General features: G+C 38.2%; 2 protein-coding genes across 2 annotated transcripts in view; both read right to left on the bottom strand.

Annotated features, from left to right (window-relative positions):
• Positions 1–730: 730 nt before the first annotated feature.
• opn8c (opsin 8, group member c) lies at positions 731–4216 on the bottom strand. The gene is made up of 4 exons (XM_026341963.1): positions 4075–4216; positions 2641–2934; positions 1840–2171; positions 731–1240 (listed from the first exon to the last, which is right to left on the bottom strand). Exons 1-4 carry the CDS (start codon positions 4175–4177, stop codon positions 731–733), a joined length of 1239 nt encoding a protein of 412 aa, XP_026197748.1. The 5' UTR covers positions 4178–4216.
• A 2950-nt stretch (positions 4217–7166) lies between these two features.
• The window catches only part of ppp2r5a (protein phosphatase 2, regulatory subunit B', alpha isoform), a 32543-nt gene continuing 16081 nt past the window's right edge, over positions 7167–23628 (bottom strand). The window contains exons 3-13 of the mRNA XM_026340946.1: positions 17887–17988; positions 17689–17781; positions 14777–14907; positions 13263–13322; positions 12694–12802; positions 12241–12294; positions 11633–11683; positions 11417–11536; positions 10952–11079; positions 9969–10070; positions 7167–9418 (exon numbers count right to left, since the gene is read on the bottom strand). Of these exons, the coding sequence (XP_026196731.1) occupies positions 9151–9418; positions 9969–10070; positions 10952–11079; positions 11417–11536; positions 11633–11683; positions 12241–12294; positions 12694–12802; positions 13263–13322; positions 14777–14907; positions 17689–17781; positions 17887–17988 (1218 nt within the window). The 3' untranslated portion in view covers positions 7167–9150. The remainder of the gene's footprint in view (positions 9419–9968; positions 10071–10951; positions 11080–11416; positions 11537–11632; positions 11684–12240; positions 12295–12693; positions 12803–13262; positions 13323–14776; positions 14908–17688; positions 17782–17886; positions 17989–23628) is intronic.

The following is a 23628-nucleotide window of genomic DNA, read 5'->3' as shown; positions in this document are numbered from 1 at the left end:
ATGACTACAACGATAAATCATGGCTTTAAATTCATTTAAAAAGCATTACAGAGGAAGCAGCAGCACAGTGAGCAGAGAGTACTAACAACAAAAATAGTAACTTCGTAATACTCAGTGATACTTCCTGTGCTTTTTCCTGAGTACTTATTAACAGTACATTACAAATGGACAGTACGATTCACAACAGCTTAGTGAAACATTTATTATCACCATAAATACTTTAACAGCATAAATATTGTAAAACAGACGCGGCTCTGACTGGGACATCAATTATTCTATAAAATTCTAATAATTGTTAAAAATTATTATTCCACATTCAGCTTTATCTAAGTTGAATCATATTCAGATGAATCAGAAACCTGATTATTCATGTCTCTGTGTGATTATAGCTTTGTCACGTTACTGTTCATCTGTGCCTTAACGTCACAAGTCACCAGTATCTGCCTCATGACAGGAATAACATTTGTTAAACCTGTCGATTCACGATTTCGCAGTATTTGACACATTAACACGTTCACTGAAAGAGTGACAGGATCTTTCTGTGGCTCCTTTGATTTGTAATGCAAGTAGAGGGAGAACAAAACGTCTGCATGCCACAAACACATGATAAAACACATCGATTTTGCATTGAACATGTACATTAAGTCCTGTGTTTTCACTATTGCATGTATGTTTGGATTGTTTCTAACACAAATAACTTAAGCTGTGTCTCCTAAATGTCCCAAATAGTTCATATACAGACAGGGAGGGAGTCTTTGGCAGGTTTATTGTGCACGATGATGGGCATATTCTTTGACATGGACCCCCAGCAGGTGTATACCTCCCTGTCAAGAACAGGATTACTGCTTCTGTGTGTTACTCTGCCTTTGCTCTTGCTCTTGCTGTGAGTTCTGTCCTGAGACAAACTGAAGTTCTTCTTCTGAACGCAGCCTCGTTCCTGAAGCTGAATGTGAATGGGGTATGGGGCTTGATGGGCCACAGTCATGTGGACGCCAACTCGGTTTCCCCCGAGCTTAGGGCACAGGGACAGAAGCAGGCAGCGAAACTCCCGCTGGAAAGTCTTGTTGAAGTAGAAGTAGATGAACGGGTTGTAGATGTGGGAGCTTTTGGCGAAGAGAGCGGGGAAAACAAAGCCCTCGGGAGCCATGTACCGATGCTCCTTGTGGAAAATGTAGAGGAAGGACACAACAGCATATGGAGCCCAGGCGATGACAAAACCCAGGCTGATGCAGAAAAACATCTGGAGGAGGAAGTAACAGTTTTCAGAAAGTAAAGTAAGACTGGAAACACACAATCATGTCTTAACAGAGGGTTGTGAAGCACTGGTCATGTGGTCAAATCTCTGTTTAGTAATCTACAGTCATGTGTGTAATGACTGTAAAATGAAGAAGAATGAAAGCATGAGTCACATGATCAAATGACTTAAAATGACCTGTTTATTCTCAGCAGCAGAGCGGGAAGTCTGATACTGCATTTAAAATGTGCTCATGTTAGACACCACACCACTTTTTTTTTTTATTTGGTTCCTAAACCTGCAGTTTAAGTTGGACGGTGGTTTCAAACGTTGACATCAGGGCAACCCAAAAACATATTATACAAAATACAATACAAAAAAGCTGTTGTATAGGTAAAGTCAAAGTCAAGTTGCAGCTTAAAGATTTTTGTTTTAAAAGTAAAATAAAGTCCTTTTCAGGTTTTGTCAGTTTATTGTGACATGAAGCCTCAAGTCTGCAGCTACAAATGTACAACAAGAAAGATTCAAGTCACATTAATTCTGGAAACCAAATCTAATGTCTCAGTTCTTCAGCACTCCACATGAATCACTTTGGTCCCGCTCACCATGGAGAGTCGTTTCTCGGTGTGCCGCAGGTTGTTGCGGATGCCTCTTGCAGAGAGGGAGGAGGAGAAGCGTGACACCTTGCACAGGATCTGACACTGGGACACCACAATGAGGAGAACGGGAACCAGTGTGAAGCAGGCAAAGGAGCAGATGACGTAGAAGGCGTCCTTCGCTGAGGTGTGATAACCTCTCCAGGCGATGGTGCAGGACAGTCCATAAGGTTCAGGGACATACTCGCCCCAGCCGAACAGAGGGAAGCTGGACCACACTGTGGCAACCAGCCAGATGGAGCAGCAGGCTATCCGGACGTTGGCTCCTTCCAGCCACACAGCTGTTAATGTAGAGTTAGATAAAGTACACAACAAATACTGATGTTATCTTATAAGGTTCTGTTTTATTTAACAGACCTATAGTGAGACATATTGATCCTTTTATCGAATGCGAGAAAGCAAAGAAGCAGATTTTTTTTGTGAAATGGAAAATGATTGATTCAAGAAGTTGTCTTTAATTTTCATCTTTGTGATAAAAGTAAGTCAAATAATTCAAATAATAATGTTTTTTTTTATAATTTCACAGATGTTGTTACTTTTCTTGTTAAAGCTTAAGTTAAAGTTGTTAAAGTTGGTGTTAGAGGCAACTAAAAAGTAAATAATTTAAAAATTTAAGTTTAAAAACCAATCACTCAAGCTTTCAGCAAAAGTTAATGCATCGAAGTGGATTTTATTTTAAAATGTATTTCACCTCTCCATTGTGATTATATATTTGACCCCTGTCATGCACATGCACTGTACAGTCCTCACCATAAACCAGGCTGTTGCAGGTCTTCAGGTAGCGGATGATGCTGATGGCAGCGATGGTGAACATGCTGCACAGGCCAAAAATGTAGCAGCCTAGGCCATAATAAACACACGTGACGTTCTCTCCCAGCCACGCGTGGTGAAAAGACGAGAGGATGGACAGCGGGTAGAAACAGATGCAGCACAGGAAGTCGACCACGGCCAGGTTGACGCACAGCAGCTCAGAGCCCACCATCTTCTTCCTCCTGCGGTAACAGATCACCAGAACCAGTCCATTGCCCAGAACAGAGAGCACAACTAGACAGCAGAAAAGAGGGCAGGAGGTCAGTTTGAAACTTATATTTCTAAAAGTTTAAGGTTTTAAAGCTGCAGTAATTGGGGAAAGTGCAAGTTATGAACATACAGTAGAGATAATATACTGCAGCTCGAAGTGAAGAAGTTACTTGTACACAGTTTTCGTAGATTGACATTGTGTTGTTTGTGCCAGCAGCTTGTTAGAACTTGTGTCGTAGTTGAGCAGCAGTCTAAGCATTCACTGATTTCCACCAGGGGAGCTGCAGTACAGCAGGAAATAGTTCACACCTACTTTATGGTCAACTTGGGCTCATAATAACCACGGCTGACCAACGTGTCGAAGCCAAGGTGAGAAGGTGCAGTGATACATTTCTGTGTACGTATTGATATCAGCTTTCATACATACAACACAGAGTTATTAAGTATTTAGTATTTCTGTCCACATGTTGAAGTGTCCCTGGACAAGACACTGAACACTTGATGCTTTAAATGTAGCACAAGGATTAATAAAGCATCTATTTTTTATTATTAGTAGATGTTACAAGACAGTTATTTGTACTCATGTTTCTGGCCACCTGTTGAAAATAAATTCAATATTCACTCTCTGGTAGCTTTGTTCTTAACTCCCGGGGGAAAATGTGGCTCTTGATCTGCTAAAAGCTCCATGTTCACCAACTAGCTGCTGTTTGTTTGATACCCTGGAGATTGTGTCCAGACCTTTTTCTTTCCAACAGAAAACAGCTGCCTGCCGCTGGAGACAAACTGATGAGGGCGGTGAAGCGTTAACACAACAATTTTCAGACCGTACAACAAAACCAATGAGCTGGAATTAAAGTAAAAGTGCAGAATAAAGCTGAGGGCAAGATGCTGCAGCATCGTTCACCTAACATGGAGTGACTTCAACTGTTCAACCAGTTAATGTAGATTGAAATTAAAGTGATTTAAAATACCATAAAGGATGTTCTCCTGAAGTAGAATTAAATTGGAATTTACAGATAATTTTAACTTTATCTATTTTGCAATAAGTAGGAACAAACAAATCACATTCTCTGCATAATATGACTCTTATTAGACTAAATATGACCTCTAGTTTTTAAAGGAGAGTGTTTAAATTGTAGAAAGAAAACAGAGAAATGCACATACCGACAGAGAGGATGGCCAGTCCCACACATATGTCAGCAGCTGGGCTCAGTTTGGAGGTGAACACAGAGACGCTCCGGTTGTCATCACAGGAGTCCAGAGGCATCGGTTGTTACTGTTTCTGCTGCCGTCGCAGGGAAAATCCGGACTTGTCTCATTCAAGTCGAGATGCGTGTGCACCCAGGCTGGTTTTCTTTTATGCAGGCAGGTGAGTCACCATGGTAACAGAAAGCCCAAGCTTGGCTTACCGGCTCCGTTAAAAACACAGAAGAGCGTGTGATGTGATCCAGAAGGTTGAACTCAGCTCTCAGGAGGAAAGGAGTTACTGCTCCAGTAAACCTGTCACCACAGCCTGATGAGCAGTGAACAACACACAATGCAACAAGTTACACAGCTCTGCAATCATCCAGCAACTCCTCATCTTATACCTTATTAGTCAGACTGATTGAAAATAGTACAAATGCATATCAAACGTTCATCCTGAGAAGTTTTAACACCTGATGAAACATCTCACCACTAATTAGGTTAATTATTGACAACATGTTAATATCATAGGTACAGAAAGAGCAGTAAGCAGGAGGAACAGAGGGTCTCCACCCTGCCAAAGACTGTGTGGACAAATGGTTCAACAATGTAATTTGGGGATTTCTGAAAGAGAAACATCTTCATCTAAGGGTGAAGAACGTGATCTTTGGTCCCTCAGGCAGCACTGCATTAAAAACACTCTTGGTTCCTGGTGGTAAGCATGGTAAATCCTTGCATGGTCTCAGGAACACCACTGAAAACTGACCATGCAAAGAAAAAACAACACAGAACATAGACCTCAGACCCAGAAAAGCCATCTAAGCACGTCACACGTGGCAATGTGATGAATGAAAGTTCAATTCTCACTCTTTTTTCTAACATCTCCTGAGTTAAAAGAGTGGACACCTGCTCTGTAGAAAGTTGTTTGTGTTTTGTCCTGAAAATGTAAAATGCTTTTCTTAAACCAGTAGCCGTTTGATTGTCTCGACAGGTTTTCTGTCTTTGTCTCTGCCTTTGGACGCTAAAATCAATCAGTCCGTGTCTTTATTTTTCCACATTATTCTGATTCTTGCCCTGTTTTCACAGTAATTACTTTTTCAAAGCAAGAAAAGCACAAGTGGAAATAATACCAGTAACAATGGCTCTGCCTCAGCAATTACTGCAATGAAACGCAGAAGTTAATGACATTATTTGTTAGCCCTGTAACTGACAAGTCAAAACGTCCTCACTGCAAATGAATGTGATTAGTTTTGTCATTCACCGTAAGGTGTCCAGCTGACATAGGCTTCCAAGACACTAATTACATTTCCACAGAGGCTGAAGGAAGCAAATGAATTCATGTGTCACAGTTTCCTGAAGAGTTCTTTTATTCTTGAAAGTTTACATTAGTGCATTTTACTGATAATATTTCTACTTAATACTTTTACTTAGTTTTCACATGTAATGTAGTTTGTTTTAAATAACTATATTGGTACTTTTATATAATATGAAGTGGACAGATGCTGTGAAATGGAAACATTCTGTCAAGTCTGTTTATCAGGGAATTAAAAAAAACGAGAGAAACTAACGCAAGTCAGTTTATGTTCAGTCATTTGTTGTAAATCTCTAGGTGGGATTTGTGATGATGGGGGAGCTGGGTGTAATATGGGTGAGGTGGTTTCAGGGGGACTAATTCTTCAGAACAAAGTACCTACAGTGACAACAGGGATTCTGCTTGTCATAAAGATTACTGTAGTCCCACCAGCGCTGAGCTCAGGTGAGCACCGGAGGCTTTTAATACGTTTTTTTATGAGAATGAGATGATTTCCTTCTACAAAACTAAACTATTAATATTTGTCATGTTGCAGAGAAACATAAACTATACATACAAGTTCCAGTTATAATATGTACATGACAATTTTTATATTAAAATTACATTCAAACTACGTGTTCTCCAGGGATAGTTTTACTTTTTATTGATATATTATATAATTGTACCGTTTCCTTTTATTCTTTAGCATCATACAATTTGAAATAAAACAACAGATACTATATTAAAGTGGCATTTGTTTAGGCTTTAATTTGAGCAGTTTACATCGATACAGAAAGAAACTATGTGTGAGACACAATAAAATAAGTGCAATAAGTGCTGGAGTCCAACAGTAACTGGAAAGCAACATGTGACATCAAACAGACATCAGATATCATCTTGTTTTAATGTTTGTGTGAACTGCAACCCAGCTGTCACTGCATAATAGAACCGACAGACTTTTAATGTCGCTGATTAAAAGCCTGTTAAAAACCTCACAAATACAGTGTGTGTGTGTGTGTGCGTGTAAAGCAGTCCAAAGCACAAAACCCACGTCCTCTTTCGACACATTACTGTAAAATCTGCAACCTTTACCAAAGGAGTTGACCACAAACATTAACAGAGAAGCTAAAATTAAACACAAACGACTTTCAGTTTCCTGACAATGTTATTATTGTGGGATTCGTCTGAAGCCAACCTTTCTGAACAAATCGTTCTTTTGATGCCATGTCAGGAGCAAACGTAGTAAACTGGCTTCAATTAGTCTTATATCATACTGTCGTACTTTGAGGCACGAACATTCACACAGATAAAGCCCATGCTGGTGATATCCTTGCATCACTGACCACATTTGACCTTTAACTAGTTCCTTTTTTTCCCCGACCCATAAAGCTGGTTAACTACCTGACTAAACATTACTTACCACATCTCCTTCTGTAAGGCATGCAGGTTTGCATTTACAACATCAGGAAAATCAGACCTACCTGTCTGAATATTCAACCAAACATCTTGTGCAGACTCTGCTAAAGAGTCTGCACTAAATGAATCACTAAATGTAATGTACTGTAATTGCAATTGTCGCGTTCTCATTTCTCCTGGTGTACTCAGGCTGCACTTACAGAAGAAAACAATAAGACATATTTAATTACATAAAAGCTTGCACTTGCCACCTGTTGTGGCTCAGGATCTGTGTGCAGACGAGGAGGAGAAAGAACCTTGCACCATCTGTTGACCACCATCATGTACTGCAACTCAACGCAAAAAACACAAAGGAGGCCATTGGTTATGCTTTGGGTAGAAAGATAAAGTAGACTTTATTTGATGGTGAAACCTAAATAACATCTGCGATTACAAAACAGGTTCCCCACACAGTTATTTTTTTTTGTTTTTCTTTTAAACGTCACAGGGGTCGGAATGCTGTACTGACAGAAAAGGCATCAAAAAAAGACTGGACCTAAAATACGAACGTACAAGTAAGACGGCAGACACTCGGGTTCAGAGGAAACATCCGTTCCATTTAAAAACTCTCGTGGGTTGTTCATATGATCCATGGCAGTCAGATTAAGTTTATGAACATAGTCTTACATACTCTCAGGGTAAGAAACAGAGAATAAGCAAATGTGTGCTTACAAAGTCTCAACAAACGTGACAGTGAAGAGGCATAGATGGTCAAAAACAGTCCTGTGTTCATTCTCTTAATATCACTACATTATAATGAGCTTTGTTTGGACATAAAAACTAATTTCATGGACGCACAAAATCAACCTGCAGTATATTGTGAAGTACCAGGTGCTGTAAGTGGTAAGAGTGTCTTTGCTTTTCAGCTCTGAGGGAGAAACATTTAAGTTCCTCTCTAAGCAATGGCTGCACTTTCGTAGACCACATAAACATTAAACTGTACATAAAATCTTAAACGGAGTGGCATTCCCCTTTAAGCAGCCTCCACACTAACACACATACTCATCACAAATGCACTCAAGAACGGCAAAATCCATCCATCTGCAAAATGAAACATTCAAAAAATATCTGCTTCATCAATACTCGGGAAAAATATAGTACTGTAGGTCTCATATGCATTTATTTATTTATTTTTAATCAGCTGTTTTAAATGACCAGTTAGACATCTGGGGAAATATCTGAGAGTCAGATGCAAAGAGTGATACAACTCTCATAGTTAAAGCCAGAAGCTGTGACCTTAGCAAAGACTGGAAACAGTAACATCTAGCTTTGTCCAAAGGTAACAACATCTTTTATATTGTTAATATTTTCAAGTTTGTGGGGCCCTTTCTTGGCCCAGGAGGTCTTGTTAGATGCTTAATTTTACCTTCGGCCAGGCTAAGTCTTTCCAGTCTTTAAGCTAAGCTAACTTGTTTTTGACTGTTGATTCATATTTACAGTGCAGCCAACCGTCTCACCTAATTCTCAGCTAGAAAGCAATTAAGTGTCTTTCTTAAAATATCAGACTACTCCTTTAATTCCAGTCAGACTAAAGAATATTTCAATACTTTAGTGTAAATAATCTATAGAAACACATGTATTTTGTTACAACTATTAGCTTCATGTTTTCACCCAGATATAAAAAATATTTACCATAACACCTGAAACATGAAAATATTCTCAGAAATATTCATTGTGAATTCCCATTTAAACTCACCTATAGAGTTGTCATATCTGGGATTATTCATCTGTTCCTCCTATTCTCTGTCTTCTAGCGTCTCCTGACAAACAGCTCTTTTCTGTACATTAATGGTCATTAAATGACTAATTTTAGGTCTGGCCCCATTTGTACCCAGTACTCCCAAATTCTGCAGTTCCCTTCTTACTTAAGGTTTTGCACCCAAGTGTTGGCAGCAACAAGGAAAAGCACATTAAAAAATAGACATCTTTAAATAGCTATTCAGCTTGTCTAAGTGCAGCACAACCAGAAACATTAAATTCAAGTCATTATTTTCTCCCCTCCCATGTATCATACAATGAATATAACAAAAGAAAATAATTTTCAGTTAAGAAACTAAATGTGAAAGGATAAATCTTTGATCAGACAAATAAACAATATACTGCCACACTGTAACATCCAAAAATACTCTTAAGTTGAAATATATATATATATTTTGCTGCCAAAGAAATGCTGGCGCTCTAAGTCACTCTAAGTAGATTAATATACTTTTGAGGTGTAATTTGTGTTTTTCCGTCGCCGTAAATCATCATCCCCTGACGGTCCTTAACACGATCCTAAACCATTATGGAATAAAAAATGAAATCCGGTGTCATTTGGCACATGTGGTGCTCTCACTAGCCACACCGACGTCAGGATCTTTGTTGCCTGTGGTGGTGATGACAGCAGCAGCAGCATCAACGCTCTTCTCTTGGTTATCGTTGTTATTGTAATTACTGTTGTTGTTGTTGTTGTTGTTGTTGTTGTTCTGGACACTCGAGAGCCCATGGCTGTTGTTCTGGACCAGAGTGGTGTTGCTGATCTTCAACTCATCTAACTTCTTCCACAACTCATCCCGCTCCTGCTCCTTCTTCTTTTCCCTGAAAAGACAACATCTGAATATGGTTATTTGTGTTTGATTTAGAAAAATAACCAGCAGAAACAAAACGTTAAATAACAAACAAAATCCAACCAGATCCATACAGGCCCCGATAACACGGGTACAAGGCTGGGTCCTGCAGAAACGACTATTTCAGTGTTTCAAATCCGGACATGACCATCAAACAAATCAAGGAGAGGATGGAATGCCCAAGTCACCCATTCCAAACTGTCGCTTGTTTATAAATATTTTAATCCTTCTTTTGAGGTTTTGATTTTCCTTATTAATTATTTGCCAGAAGCACAGACTACAACATGTTTTCTTTTGAACTGCTTTATGCACATAAAAGTAAATATATATATAAGTTTGATGTCTAAAGTTTAGCCTTGGTGCTATCAACCACCACAAGATACCACCTGACAACCAGTAGTACTATGGAGACAGCAAATAAACTTTTTTTTGGGATAATATTTAGGTTTTACATCTAACCAGATTAGCACACAAGACGAACAACGTGGAAATCAAATTCTTGGTCCTTGTTTCATACTCACCGCTGCCTGTCTGATTTATAGGAGGAAGTTAACTCATCAAACAGTGTGCAGTTCATCTCCATCAGTGTCTTCAGCACATTGTAGACCAGAGCTACAATTGTCCTGCAACACAGCAGAGTTGCTGGCATCAGAAAAAAAATGATACGTCATACACTTAACAGGTGCTTAACAGGTGACATTAGGGGTTTAAAGGTGCCCGGTAACCACTATAAATGATATGGAACAATGTGTATGGTGTTTTATTCTCTGTTCACATAGTCACACCCTGAGGCATCAACAATATGCAATAAAGAAGAAGCAAACTGGTAAACAAGCATAAATAAACTTAAAAATATGTGTTTTATGAGTCAGAAAATGTTTGTCTCCACAGGAGAGCTCTGACTCACTGTGTAATCACTTCACAATGTCCATTAAGTAGAAGGCATTCAAGCTAAACTACCTCCAACAAGTAGTTCCAGTAAAAACATAACCAATATGTGCTGTAAGGTACTTACAAAGTCAATGATTTTGAAAGTCTAACATATACAGCTGAGCACCAAACAATATTCTTTTCACCTGAATTGTGTGAAAACAAATATCCCACAAAATAGTGGTATAACCATTGAAGAAATAATAAAAAGTCTAAGCTGGCACTAGTTTAATTTAGACAATACTGTAATTATCTCTGTACACAGTGCCATGCCATGGAAATGTGTATGTTTATGTTAATATGAAATAGTAATCTTGCATCATCATGGTGACATCTATTTCCGTCTATGTACATGTAAATTCTTAACCAAATCTTATGGCAGCAACTATATAGGTTCCTGTGCATTGATGCCTTTGGGAATAAATTATACAATGAGAGCGGATTGATGAAACCTGTCAGGTTTTACTTTTCCAGTAAAGGATCTGCTGTCAAACTCGCTTCATGTGTACTTTATGTGAATTATTATTAATCACACTGCTCAGCTAAAACAACCCTCTTCAGTGAGAGTACATACGGATTCCAGTGCTCTTTAGAGATTCTGTACAGGCTACTGAACATGATGGGAAGGATCTTGTCGATGTTTTCCTCGATGAGGCTGAGAATGTACTCGTTATTCCAGAAGTACAGCGCTCGCTCTGCCACCTGTGAGGAGAGACAGGAAAGTAGACAGACTGTAGTCAAAAAAAAAAAAAAAAAATATATATATATAAAAAAGGCCGCCCACCCTGACCCTTTACGTTGATGAACAGTTTTAAAGAGGTGTTAATTCAACAGGAGAATCATTTTGGAGGATGTCAGTACAGTTTTCTCTGTAATGCTGTGCAAGTATTTGAACTGCTCTACAACATAATCTGATTTGGGCGTGTGAACCAGCTGCTTGTGATACAAATAGGGTTGGCAAAGACAAATGTTGTGAAATGGATGATATGAAGCATCAAACCAAACTGTACATTTATTTTATGTTTTCTTTCAAGCATACCTGAAAATGTGGATTGGCCACACATTTAGAGATCTGTCTGAATAACGGCTCCTGAATTTTCTTGAATTGTGTTGGCTCAATGACATCCAGAATCTCCTCAATTTCACCCAGGAACATCACCTAATTGAAAAAAATAGATGGAGCTCATGAAGTGGAACATTAAAATGTGACTGACAACCAAGTCATAAGTTTACATGTATATATAGACATGAATACCTCTTTCTGACTGCAGGTTTTAGGCCAAAACTTCAGCAGTCCACGAATTACCTGCACAGAAAACACAGTATTTCTCTTTTATCTTAAAAGAAAAAAAAAAAAAAAAAAGAAAAAAAAACCTTCTACAGTCTGTTTGAGTGGGTGGTTTCTAGCACCTGCTAAAAATGTGTCTGCAGTGTAGACAACTTTAGTGCTTGAAGGCTTCTGCTTTGAGTGAGACGACTGATAAAAATGATGAAAAATTATTTAAAAAAGCACACACACACCCCTAAACACACACACACACACACACACACACACACCCACCCCCCTAAACGCACACCCACACCCCTAAACACACACCCACACCCCTACACACACACACACACACACACACACCCCCCTACACACACACCCACCCCCCTACACACACACCCACCCCCCTAAACACACACCCACACCCCTAAACACACACACACACACACACACACACACCCCTAAACACACACACACACACACACACACACACCCCTAAACACACACACACACACACACACACACACACACACACACACACACACACACACACACACACACACACCCCTAAACACACACACACACACACGTACCGGCTCTGTGAGCGTAGGATCCTTCTCCAGGAACTGGACCACACAGTAGGCCAGCTGAGTAACATAGAAGAAAACGAATAAATAAATGCACAAGCTGTTCCCAACTCTGACAACAGAAACCTGATAAACTGACTGAAGCATAACAGTTTGAATTTCAGTTTCACTTTAGAAGTCGGGACTGAAATATCATCAGTGAATCAATGCATTTTCATTTCTAAGCCACTAGAAGATGCTACAGTACAAAGATTATATCATGACAGTGTCCAATCCTGCAGAGACAAACCTTAGGCTATGATTTAAAAAGTATATCAAATCTTTCAGGATGACAAAAATGAAATACTGTTAAACCAAAAGCTCGGGAATTATATATATATTTTTTATCACAGGCAGCCAAATGGAATTTAAGTAATAAAGAAAATTTGTTTTATAAGTAAAAGTAAAGTTCGTTTCTACCTGTGCGTGGAAAAGAGCCAGTCCCTTAGCTGTGTGTAACGGGATCAGCACCTTCATCAAAAACTGCTTGTGCTCTGCCTTCAGAGGCAATGCGAAGCCATTTATGATACTGTAAACAGGGCAACAGCAGAACCATGTTAGAAGCACAAACAGAATACTGTAAGATCAGAACGGGCGTAACTCTAAATAATTGCTTCCTGAAGAGGAAAAGAAATATGGAAAGAATTCAGTTTGATGAAAGCATCAAAATACCTGAGGAGTGTTTTGGTTTACAACTGAGATAGAGACAGTCCTTCAAATCAATGGACACATGTGACACATTCTGCACACGACAGTTTAAAACCCTAAACTCTACAGCCAAGCTGGGACTGAATATAGACCTGGCTTCATTTTCTTAATCTAACCAAAAGTCCTGAACTCAAAGATATTAAGTTGAAAGTGTTGCTAGGATCAAAAAATAACTGGAACAACTGATCATCAAAATGCAGCAGTCTAAATAATCAACTAATCGTTTAAGTTCTGTGAGTGATGATGAATTCAAGTCAGCTAAAAGTAAGTTGTGAACTCACCTTCCCAGGATTTCTAGCAGTTCTGCAACTCCATTAAAGTGATCAGTTTCATAAATAAACCTGCAACAGCAACAAACAACATTGACAACAGAAATTATGAAACACATCACAAGAGCACATTGATCAGAACAATTGATTTGGGCTGTTCACAGTGCTGCTATTAAATATTGGCACTCTGATTTGTGAGCTATGTTTAAATAAAATAAAAAAAATATTACATTTCACTGGTGTCCTATAATTCATAACCACACGACTCTACCATACAGAAACAGACTTTATATGAAATTTAACTTTATCCCAGTCTACGTGTATTTGTGGCCCCATGTGACACGTCTGAGATAAAAGGGACTGAAATCTGAATTCTTTAATTAACAAGAAGTCTAGTTTACAAGGTTTAATAGAATAACTTGTACAAATTAGACATATTTAGTGGGTTACTAAAAGACTTTGCTGCTGTTCTTATGTGAGGTAATGTGAGGATCGTACATGATGCATCCCCTCTGTTTGGAAACCAATTTCCATCTCTCTGTGCAACCATGGTACGTACAGACAGAGCATGACAACTGTGGCACTATTTTTAGCCACAGTGGCAGATGGTCAAAGTGGGTGCACCCGTTTTGCCACCTTGCCTGTTGGAAATGACATCAAGTGTCCCCTGTTTTAATCATCTGAAAACCATTGTCACACAGCAACAGGAGCCATAAAGAACAAACTGCTGTTGGGAATGAGATATGTCCAACTGCACTAATCTTTCCTTCCTCTCTGTCCTAAAGATGAGGGCTGAAACTGTGAATCTGAAAATAATTTCACCGATGAATATAAGACACTTGTTAATCATCCCTGACTTAGTGAGAAGACTAAGAATTAGAGATTGAATAAGGTATTTGCTGTGCTAGTACTCAAACCTTAGGAAGCCACATGCAGGAGAAAGAAAACAAACCTATTCAACTCTTGTACAGGAACTGATTTTAATCTACGGCTCCTCTGGTTGAGGCAGGTCTAGTTCCTGAGTTCCCTGGGAAACATCCTACAGTGGAGAGGCTGTGTAATATTCTTACCTTCCTTCCTGTAAAGTAGTTTATTGACAGACATCAAAGTACTTTGGAGCAAGCTTGTATGTTTCCATACATTAATGACCACAAGGCACTTGCCAACACTCTGAACAACCAGCTCATTACAGGTAAAAAAAAAATTGAAGGAAACAGGTGTTGGATCTGGAGACTGTTTGGTTATAAAAAGATCAGTTATTGTGACTGTTAAAACAAGCAGGCAGCACAGCCTGTAACTATCTGACAAGAACCCCAATGGTTAGTTTTCCTATTTTTATATTTTTGTTCTGAGAATGTTAACTGAACAGATTTTATTCTACCTTCATGACTAGCTCCCTCTCTTTTGAAAATATATTTTAATCTCAAGACTTTTTTTTAGATCACATAAAGCAAACGAAGAAACACCCCTTTGACACTGTGTCCTCCAGTTTTAATGGCAACATTTTTTTCTTACATTTAACTCACCGCAAAAAAATATTGTTGATCTGCTTCCTAATGAAGGCTCGCAATCCCAGGAACTTTCCATAAATCCGATGCAGGATTGTCTTCAGGAAGTCCCTCTCCCTGGGGTCCTCGCTGTCAAACAGCTCCAAAAGCTGCGATAACAGACAGTGAGAAAGAGAAAGACACAATAAGCTCTCAGTTTTGATTAATCTGAAAATCTTTCACTTCAGTTGCACATGTCTCCATTCTGTATGGCTCATTCTATTTGCTTTGTTCTACTTTTACTAAGTTGTAAAAAGAGTGGATCCTTGTTTTCACCTCGTGACATCCTGCACTGATTATTTAAAGTAAAGCAGGGGAAGGTGTGATCAATCACCTGCTGAGCTGAAGTCTGATTCTGATTCTCATCTTGTTATCAACATAATAACTTGATTACTCATTAAATATGTAGCCTTTGCTGTGTAATGTGGTGCCACTTCTACTTTTCCCTGTAGTTTTACAGTGGCTGATAACACAAGTTTAGCTTAGCTTGTGAAAACAACAACAATCAAACAATAATAATAACAGATGCAGTGACATAAGATAAGTCATTATTACATTATTGTTGAGGGCAGCCAAGCAAGTGCTACTGAGTTCACAGGAAATGTTTTAAGGCTCAGTGCAGCTTCAGAGTATGGTACTTATGTCTTATACCAACATGCCATGAGCACCTCTGTGACAGAGCTGACAAATTCTATTTTTAAACTCATATCCAGGAAAATGGCTTTGTCACACACACATGTTCTTCTCCTGCAGTTTGCTGATTCATGTTCATTCAGCTACAGTACACCTATTAAACCCCAGCCCTCTTGTGGCAACTGGAGCTTTGTTAAAGTGTTTAATTTTTTAAATGAAGGACAGCTTTTTTCAAATGCGATTCAGATGTTCTAAGATCAGCAGAGCAAGTAAAGTGGTGACAAGCCCCAATTCTCTACCACAACCATTAATAACCGCTGATCCACCAAACAATGGATGTATTTTTCCCTGTTGGCATTAAAGCATTTGACAATTGCTGGAAAAACAAACAAACAAAAACAAATAAACAAACAAAAAAACACATACACTGTGATTCTAGTTTCTCAAATGTGCTTCTTCTTAAAGTTTTTATCATGATAATGTAAATATCTTAAAGTTTTGAATGGTCAAAAATGGCTTGAATGGCTGGTCAAACAAAACCTGTGTTTTTAAATTCAACACTAGTTACTCTGAGTAACATATGATAGAGTTCTTGCATTATTGTCTGACAATTTACAGACTAAATGATTAAGCCATTAATTAGGTAATAAATCAGCATTTTAATCAGTAACAAAGATAAGGAAGGCAATAATCACACTGAATTAAGTAAGTGAAATGCGGAAGTGGGCAAGAAAACTGGTGCAAAAGGATCCATTGATTCAAATTAGCAAGTCACCTGCAAAGATAAGATTTGCATCCTTCTGGCAGAAATTACCAATTTTGACTTTGCAAAAGTAAATCAATTAAGGACAAATTGGGATATCAGCAACGGTAGAAACGTTTATCTTCAGTCAAGAAAATAATGGAACAACATGTTTCCCCAATGTCAAATTAGTGACTCTGCTCTTAAAAGCACCTGGAATAATTCATTGAGAAAGAAAACCAAATGGAGAAATAGAGAACAATTATAAGCCTTTAAAAGCATGACTTCTTTTTTATAATGAACCACAACACGAGATATTTAACAGAGCTCCTGACAAAAAGAACCTAAAATACACCCTGACCACATGTTCTGCTCGTAGCTCCACATATAGTTGTTTCTCCATGTTGAAAGCTGATTACAAACAGTTGTGCTAAGCACTGGTTAACTACAAAGATATGATTTCAAAAAGCTAAACTGGTCATAGGTCAGGTATATGATTATGGTTGTATGATAAATATGAATCTATACTGTAGATTGTCATACTGGACTTTCAAAATGCACTGTACTTTAAGTGTCTGTAGCACTGATGTCATTAAAAGCAGTAACAGGTACACACCTTACTAAGTGCATCTTATTCTTAGCTATGGTTTTGTTATGATCATCTATGCTTTATATTTATTTTCCTCCCCACCCATTTTTGAAAAGGTCTGAAAGAAGATGCAACACCAACACAAACAACTTAACACACACTGTACCCATACAGTATAAATATCCTGCATAATCATAAGTTACGTCAACAGAGGATTTGCCTTCCACAGATAAATAGCTAAAGAGCAAAGTGCTTTTGAGAACCAAAAACCTAACAAGGATTCCCCACACTAAAATGTGTGCTCCCTTGTAAAAACGTCCTTGAGAAAACCAACTACAGGCCGCTTGTCTCTTCCAGCACAGTAAACAGGCAGCTATTTAGAGTTTCCCCACGACACACTCACATCATGGAAAGTCGGTCCAGGCACCTCAGAAGTGGCCCAGCCAACATTCCAGCATCTGTGGTCCCCGTTAGCTGCTGCTTATTTCAGCAGCTTCACACAATAAGTGCAGTCAAATGAGCCATGACAGATGATGACAAGGTACAGTGTACAGTATAAATGGTTTTACCCATCCAACATAGCACATTGTAGGCTTGTGAACTTCCAGACACATCAGTGTGTTGGTAATTACTGTTACAGTAATTACCAGAACAAAGTTTATTAGGTAAGGAGCATGACTCTAATATGGAAAATAATCAAAAACTAAGTGAGGATCTATCCATTGAAGAAGTGATGTCAGCATGTCTGGGAGAAAATGTGGGTACTGTGTGGAACTATTTTAAATTAATTAGTGGAATACAAAATAAAACGTCTGTTTCTAACGCTTCCTTTAGTCCTTTTTGACAACAATGTATATATGCTGATATATGAAAAGTCATTACCAATAAACATTTCATGCAAAACATACAAACAAAAAAGGCGCTCACCTGCAGAACAAATTTCTGATCAATGTGGCGCTTTGCAATACTGGGCTGAAAGTCTGGATTTTCCAGAAAGCGCAGGAGAAACTCATAGACCAACTGGAGGGGGGAAAAAAACACAACTTAAAAAAGTATTCTGTAATTACATTTATAACACATGTAAAGGGCAACACGGTCAAGCACACTCAAGTATCAGATTCTCACTTGCATGTGAGGCCATGAAGCCTCTAGGCTGGGTTCATCCTCATCTGGGTCAAAATCAGGGTTTTCACTTGGTGGAAGCGTCCGAAAAATGTTGGTAATAATCTAGAGTGGAAACACAGACTTGGTATGAGAAGGAGTCAAGAAGCAGAGTCAGAAACTGTGTTAATTAATCACAGATGATCAACAGGTGATCCTTTGCTTGAATATGTAGAAACATGATGGACAGAATGACATTATTTGGAATAAAAGAAAAAGTGATCTTACTAGGAACACACCTGTATACAGATATATATTTTTAAAAAGCAGCTGTCAACGCTAACCTTCAGTGAACTCACACTCAGTGTTTCTGAGTGTGTATATATATATATATATATATATATATATATATATACACACACATATATAAAACACCTGAATTAATGAAAAAATACTGATCAACACACAACCTGGACATAAAATTAGTTCACCGTTTTCACCGAATAATCACTTGATAATTGGAGATGGACCATGTTTAATCTAACTGAGGGTCTTCAATACTGGTACCCAAACAGAAAGGCCCTGCATAAAACCATTACAGATTCTACATCTGCTGCAAACCCCTATTAAAATTCTGTGCCAGAGACAATCATTGTAGACAGGTCACTGCCACCTCTATCCCACCTTGTTATTTTTAGCAAGGGTAAATTTGAGAGCGACACACACTGCAGTGTGGAGCTGGAAAATCTGGCATTATGTGATTGGGAGTACAGTGTCACACTGGAGTGATAAAGACAACATTAAATTACCTATTGGCAGCTGGAAAATCCAAATGACACTAATGGGAGAGGAAGCCTGCAAAGGATTTTTAGACTTGACAGTCGCCCAAAATCTGACAGGCTAAAAAAACCCACAGAAAAAAACTCAAGGGAGTATCATTTCAGAACTTGCTGGCAGAACTGCCAAAGGAACTTCAACTTCTGCAGAAATGCCTTTTTTTTTTCTTGCCTGTCCTGGAAAGCTTCTTGCGACCTCTCAAATTTGTACTCTCCCCCTAAGGGATGTCCTGAACTTGTCTACCCCTTGCCTCTGAATTATAATCTTCTTGCTCTTGTCCATCCATGGATCCTATTGGACACATGTTGTGTCAAATTTGGCCAAAACAACTACCGCAAAAAAAGCACAGTGATCTCTGCTATACCGAGTCTGTTCTTTTGGTGCAAAACACATGTAATGAAGAGTTTTTAAATATTATAATGCAGGCAAATTACATACACACTTCATTAGGCACACCTGCTGAGTGTATCCTTAGGACTCATTTTGCGTACTGAGTGGGTCCAGAAACCATATTTTAAAATGATTTTCAATTTATGCATAGCCCATAGTATCTTGCATCATATGTTGATTAATACTTTTTGGATGCAGCTCTTGCACAAACCAAAAACACAGTAATATTTCCAGAGCCATCCACAGATCCCAATTCAGATTGCAAATATAGAAGAAGGCGGAAAAAGGAGACATTCAGATGATCCAGTTTTCATTTTCACATCACCATTTTAGTCTGATCTTTTTATTAACCAAGAGGAATAGTACTGAGTGCAGTCTTGTGCCAATGCGGTCTATCTCCTTCAAGGTTGAATGAGCTGTGCATTCAAAGATGACCTTCAGTTCACTACTGTTGTACAGAGCTGTTATTACCCGGCTTGGGGCCTTCCTGTTATTTTAGAGAAGTCCTACACTGCAGCACAGCTGTTTTGAACCTGATGAAAACACCATGTGGTAATAGTAATTGTACAATGTTCAAATTAGCTTACACCAAGAATCTCATCCATTACCCAAACAGTAACAAAACCTGCTAACTGCCTGTCACTGAAAGAACACTCATCCTGTTAGGCCCTGCAGCCTAATTCCTATGTGACTAGGTTAAGTAGGGGTTTAAGAACACATTCAGACAGACATAAGCCTTGTGTGAAAAAAAACAAAAAACATGCAGCCCCCTCATTTATCAGAATATTCAATTTTTACTGTTTTCCTAATACCCCGTAATGAAAGATAAAGTAACTGTTGTGAAACATTTTTGTTGCAAAAACTATATCGTGAGTATTATAAACTGATGCATAGTGTTTTGGTGTTAAACAACGCTTTGAATTCATTATTCTTTTCCTGCATCATATCCTGGTTGCTCAGGTAATCAGGGAAAAGTTTTACTTGCACTATAGTAGTTTGCTCAGTGTTTACATGCATTAGATGAGCAATCATATCCCACCTGTTAGTAAAAATGCTTTGTGACTTTTTTGATTTTGCAGTGTATTTCAGAGGGGATTGCTTGTGAACTTTTCTTCACAGCACAGATATGTGAATTTATACAAATACTGTTTCATTTTATTGCCGTTTCATTTATTTAAACACTGTTTAAATACAGGACTGCTTTGAGGCAGGTATCCTCCACTAACTTAATATAAGTTTCTAAGATCATGTCTCTTCTGAAATAAAATCATGTGAGTTTAGATATAATATAATTACAATTAAAGCTGTTGCAATGTTGCATCACAAATCCTCTGGTGAGATTGACCAGACAGTAACACAGTAACAACTTTAATTCATCATCTGCAGAGCAAGCAGATGCTCATAATGAAGCAGATGAATCTATGCGCTCTCTGTGGCGTATTAATTTGTTTCGCCTGGTGTGAGGCACATCCTTGGCTGAGGTGGAGTCAGATGACGCAGATCAGAGGGTGAACTGCCAGGTGGGATACTGCACCTCAGTGTGATGCCCATTTTGACAGAGGGATGCTCTATGGCTTCACGAAGTCAAGCTAATCATTGAGTTAGTGGTACTGGGGCATGCACACACAGGAGCTGAACCATACCATTACCATTGCCTGGTAATGGTAGAAAAGTGCAACCACTGAGTGTATTATTTTTTATTCTTTGTCCTTCAGTCTTTGACTTACACTGTCTACATAGCATAGCGCGTTTCATAAACCGCCATACAAGCATCACGCATTCTTTTTTAATTTCTGCAGACACTTCACAATATTGAAAAATAACTACAGTTGGACAAAACAAGGAAAAATAGTGTGGGAGGATGACAAACACAGGAGGCATGTGAGAAATGTTTATGCAGAGGAGAAAAAAAAGGACAAGATTTGTGTTTGTGTGTGTGAAATTAATTTAGAAGGGTTGTAAAAAGCTGATCATAAGTGACAGTACTGTACGTGAAATAAGTGCATTGTTTTCCGATGACAGAGGAGAACGTATCTCTGCGTGGAATCAGTTTGAGGGTGACAGTAGTAGCAACCAACACCTAGCAACGCACAGGATGAGAGAGAAACAAAAAGAGGGAGGAGGCGGCTGAGATAAAGAAAAAGTACAAGCTTTTGCATTATCATAGATGGAAAAGGTAAGAATTAACATGAACAAAAGCTGAATTATTATAGCTATTTTCAGCTAACCATGGTGCCTTCTTCTTTGCCAACACAGAAAAGATTTCAGTCATAACTGTTTAGAAAGAAAAGTGATTTTCTATAATATACTAATAATGCTAATTATAGAGTTGGCTCGTGTAAAATTGATGAAAAACCTAGTTGTTTGTACTCATAACAACCTCATTGATCAAAGCAGTCTTCACTGCAGCAGAATAATGGGCTCTACTTTAAAGAGTCACCTCTGCATCGCATTACCATGTGATGCCAAGCATGGAGTATCTGTGAGAGCTATTATCAAGCCAGCATTTTGAGAGTGCAGCTGCTATTGGTCTAACCTCATTCAGGAGCCTTTACACTACTCCAGGTAACCAGCTGGTGTGGTATGTGAAGAAGTCACGGAAGATAGTTATGAAAAGTATGTAGTCAAGGTACAACAAGCTGTAACATGCTAAGCTGCTAATTACCCAGGGCATAAGCTGTTCATTTCTACTTATCTGGTATAATATCTTCATCAGTTTTTTTTTAATGACTCCAATTAATCTAAACCAAAATGTGATTACAGTACATTGCATTAATATTAGCATTTACTGGCTTTAATTAGTTGTGATGAAACATTTTAGAACTGGATAGTCCAATTAATTTAGTTTTTGTGTTTTCCCACACACTTTCATCTGTACATTATACTGGCTGTTTTACTACCACATCATGATTAAAAATGGGAAAAAGCTGAACTGCAAATGCAACAGATCAAAGCATATTTTGATCAGTGGAACATGCATCTAAATGAACTTGCAATCATAATTTTAAAATTAACCACAAAATATTTCCTGAAGATATTTCTTGCTTCTGGTTAGTGTAATTTATTAATATAACTGTTTGAGTATAACCGTTTTACACACAGATGCTGCATCAACTTACCATTAAACGTTTTGCGTCAAATATGTTATCCTGGCATTTGATTAAAACTTCAGTGCTGTCACCATGTTATTTAAATTTTGAAACAAATTAATCCAGAAAATTTAGTTTAGTTCATGACAGTTGCATAAAAATGTTGTTCGTACAACAGATAAATAATAAAAAAATATTAGCACCTGCATGGTGCTTTTAATACAAAATTATAGAATGACTGTGTTGCTAATTGATAAAAGTAGATCCATAAAAGCAGCTCCAAATTATGACACAAAGCACTTAAGCAACATAGGCTGCCTCCAAAGCTACAGGGTACAAGTAAAGCTAGCTTTTGTGCAGGACTTTTGTGTGAGAACATACTTGGAATGACTAACAACATTTAATCACTGCTAACTCTTCCAGTCCATCTCGTTTTGCTCTTAGTTTCATTATAATTGTTTATGTACTAATGTTTACTGTTGATTAGTCTTTGGTTAGGTGTTCTGCTTTAAAAGGAAGGTCCTGGGTTTGAACCCGATGTCAGGTTGCGGCAATCTTACCACTATACTATCCAGCTGAAATAGAACGTGCTTTCACCTGTAACCCCTTAGGGTTAGGTTAAGCGACAAAGGATAGATAGTATTTACAACAGTCTTGAAAGCCTTAAAGAAACTGACTCTTAAGACATCTTCGAATGTTTTAAATACCCAACAGAATGCAATTGAATACTTTTTTTATTCACAATGCCTTTTTGAAGGAAAACTTTCAAAAATCAATCCCTTTAAAAGATTTTTTTTCTAAATCAACAATTGCAACATAAATGACTGCCTACAGTCCATTAGTAATTTGAAGACTCAGTGGTGAATGTGCTCATTTGTATCCATCATGATAATCTGCAGTGTAGGGTGACTCACTGCATCACTGACTATAGCACTGACCACTGTGATCTAAATGTTGCACATGAGTCATTATTGTACTGTAGGAGGAAACTAGGCTGCTCTGGACAGCTGCTGTGAACACATATATATACATTTTTAACTTAAAATACTTTGCAAGACATTGAGCTGGTTGTCAAACACACACTAACTTTAATAGTGAATTTACTCACAGAGAAACCTACCACAATAAATGTATTCATTTGGTAGACGCTTTTATCCAAAGTGACTTACAAGTGAGGTTAAGTGTAAAGGAGGTCTTGCCTAAGGACAACTTCATTAATGTATTAACACAATCTAAGCACTCTATTGTCATCTGCACATGCAACTCTTCACCAAGTGACTTACAGAGAAATAACACGCAATTGCATTTTACAGGTAATAGCTGACACATGATGACAGAACTACCAATACCGATCAACACTGACGTGGAAGACAACCACATGCACAAACACTTGCAAATTTACATTCACTGTCATGGAAAAAATTACTCCTGCCTTTTATGTACAAAAACT

The sequence above is a fragment of the Anabas testudineus genome, chromosome 24, assembly GCF_900324465.2.
Source record: "Anabas testudineus chromosome 24, fAnaTes1.2, whole genome shotgun sequence".
Lineage (NCBI taxonomy): Eukaryota > Metazoa > Chordata > Actinopteri > Anabantiformes > Anabantidae > Anabas > Anabas testudineus.
Note: the sequence above shows the minus strand (reverse complement) of the source record. Positions and strands in the feature narration are given on the sequence as shown.

What these genes read in the sequence shown, in the direction of transcription:
- opn8c (XM_026341963.1), bottom strand. Translation starts at nt 4,177, where the DNA reads ATGCCTCTGGACTCCTGTGATGACAACCGGAGCGTCTCTGTGTTCACC. An exon ending in ACTGGCCATCCTCTCTGTCG is followed by an intron (nt 2,935 to 4,074) that starts GTATGTGCATTT and finishes TCTGCTGTCTAG; the next exon opens with TTGTGCTCTCTGTTCTGGGC. An exon ending in CCGAGAAACGACTCTCCATG is followed by an intron (nt 1,241 to 1,839) that starts GTGAGCGGGACC and finishes TTCCTCCTCCAG; the next exon opens with ATGTTTTTCTGCATCAGCCT.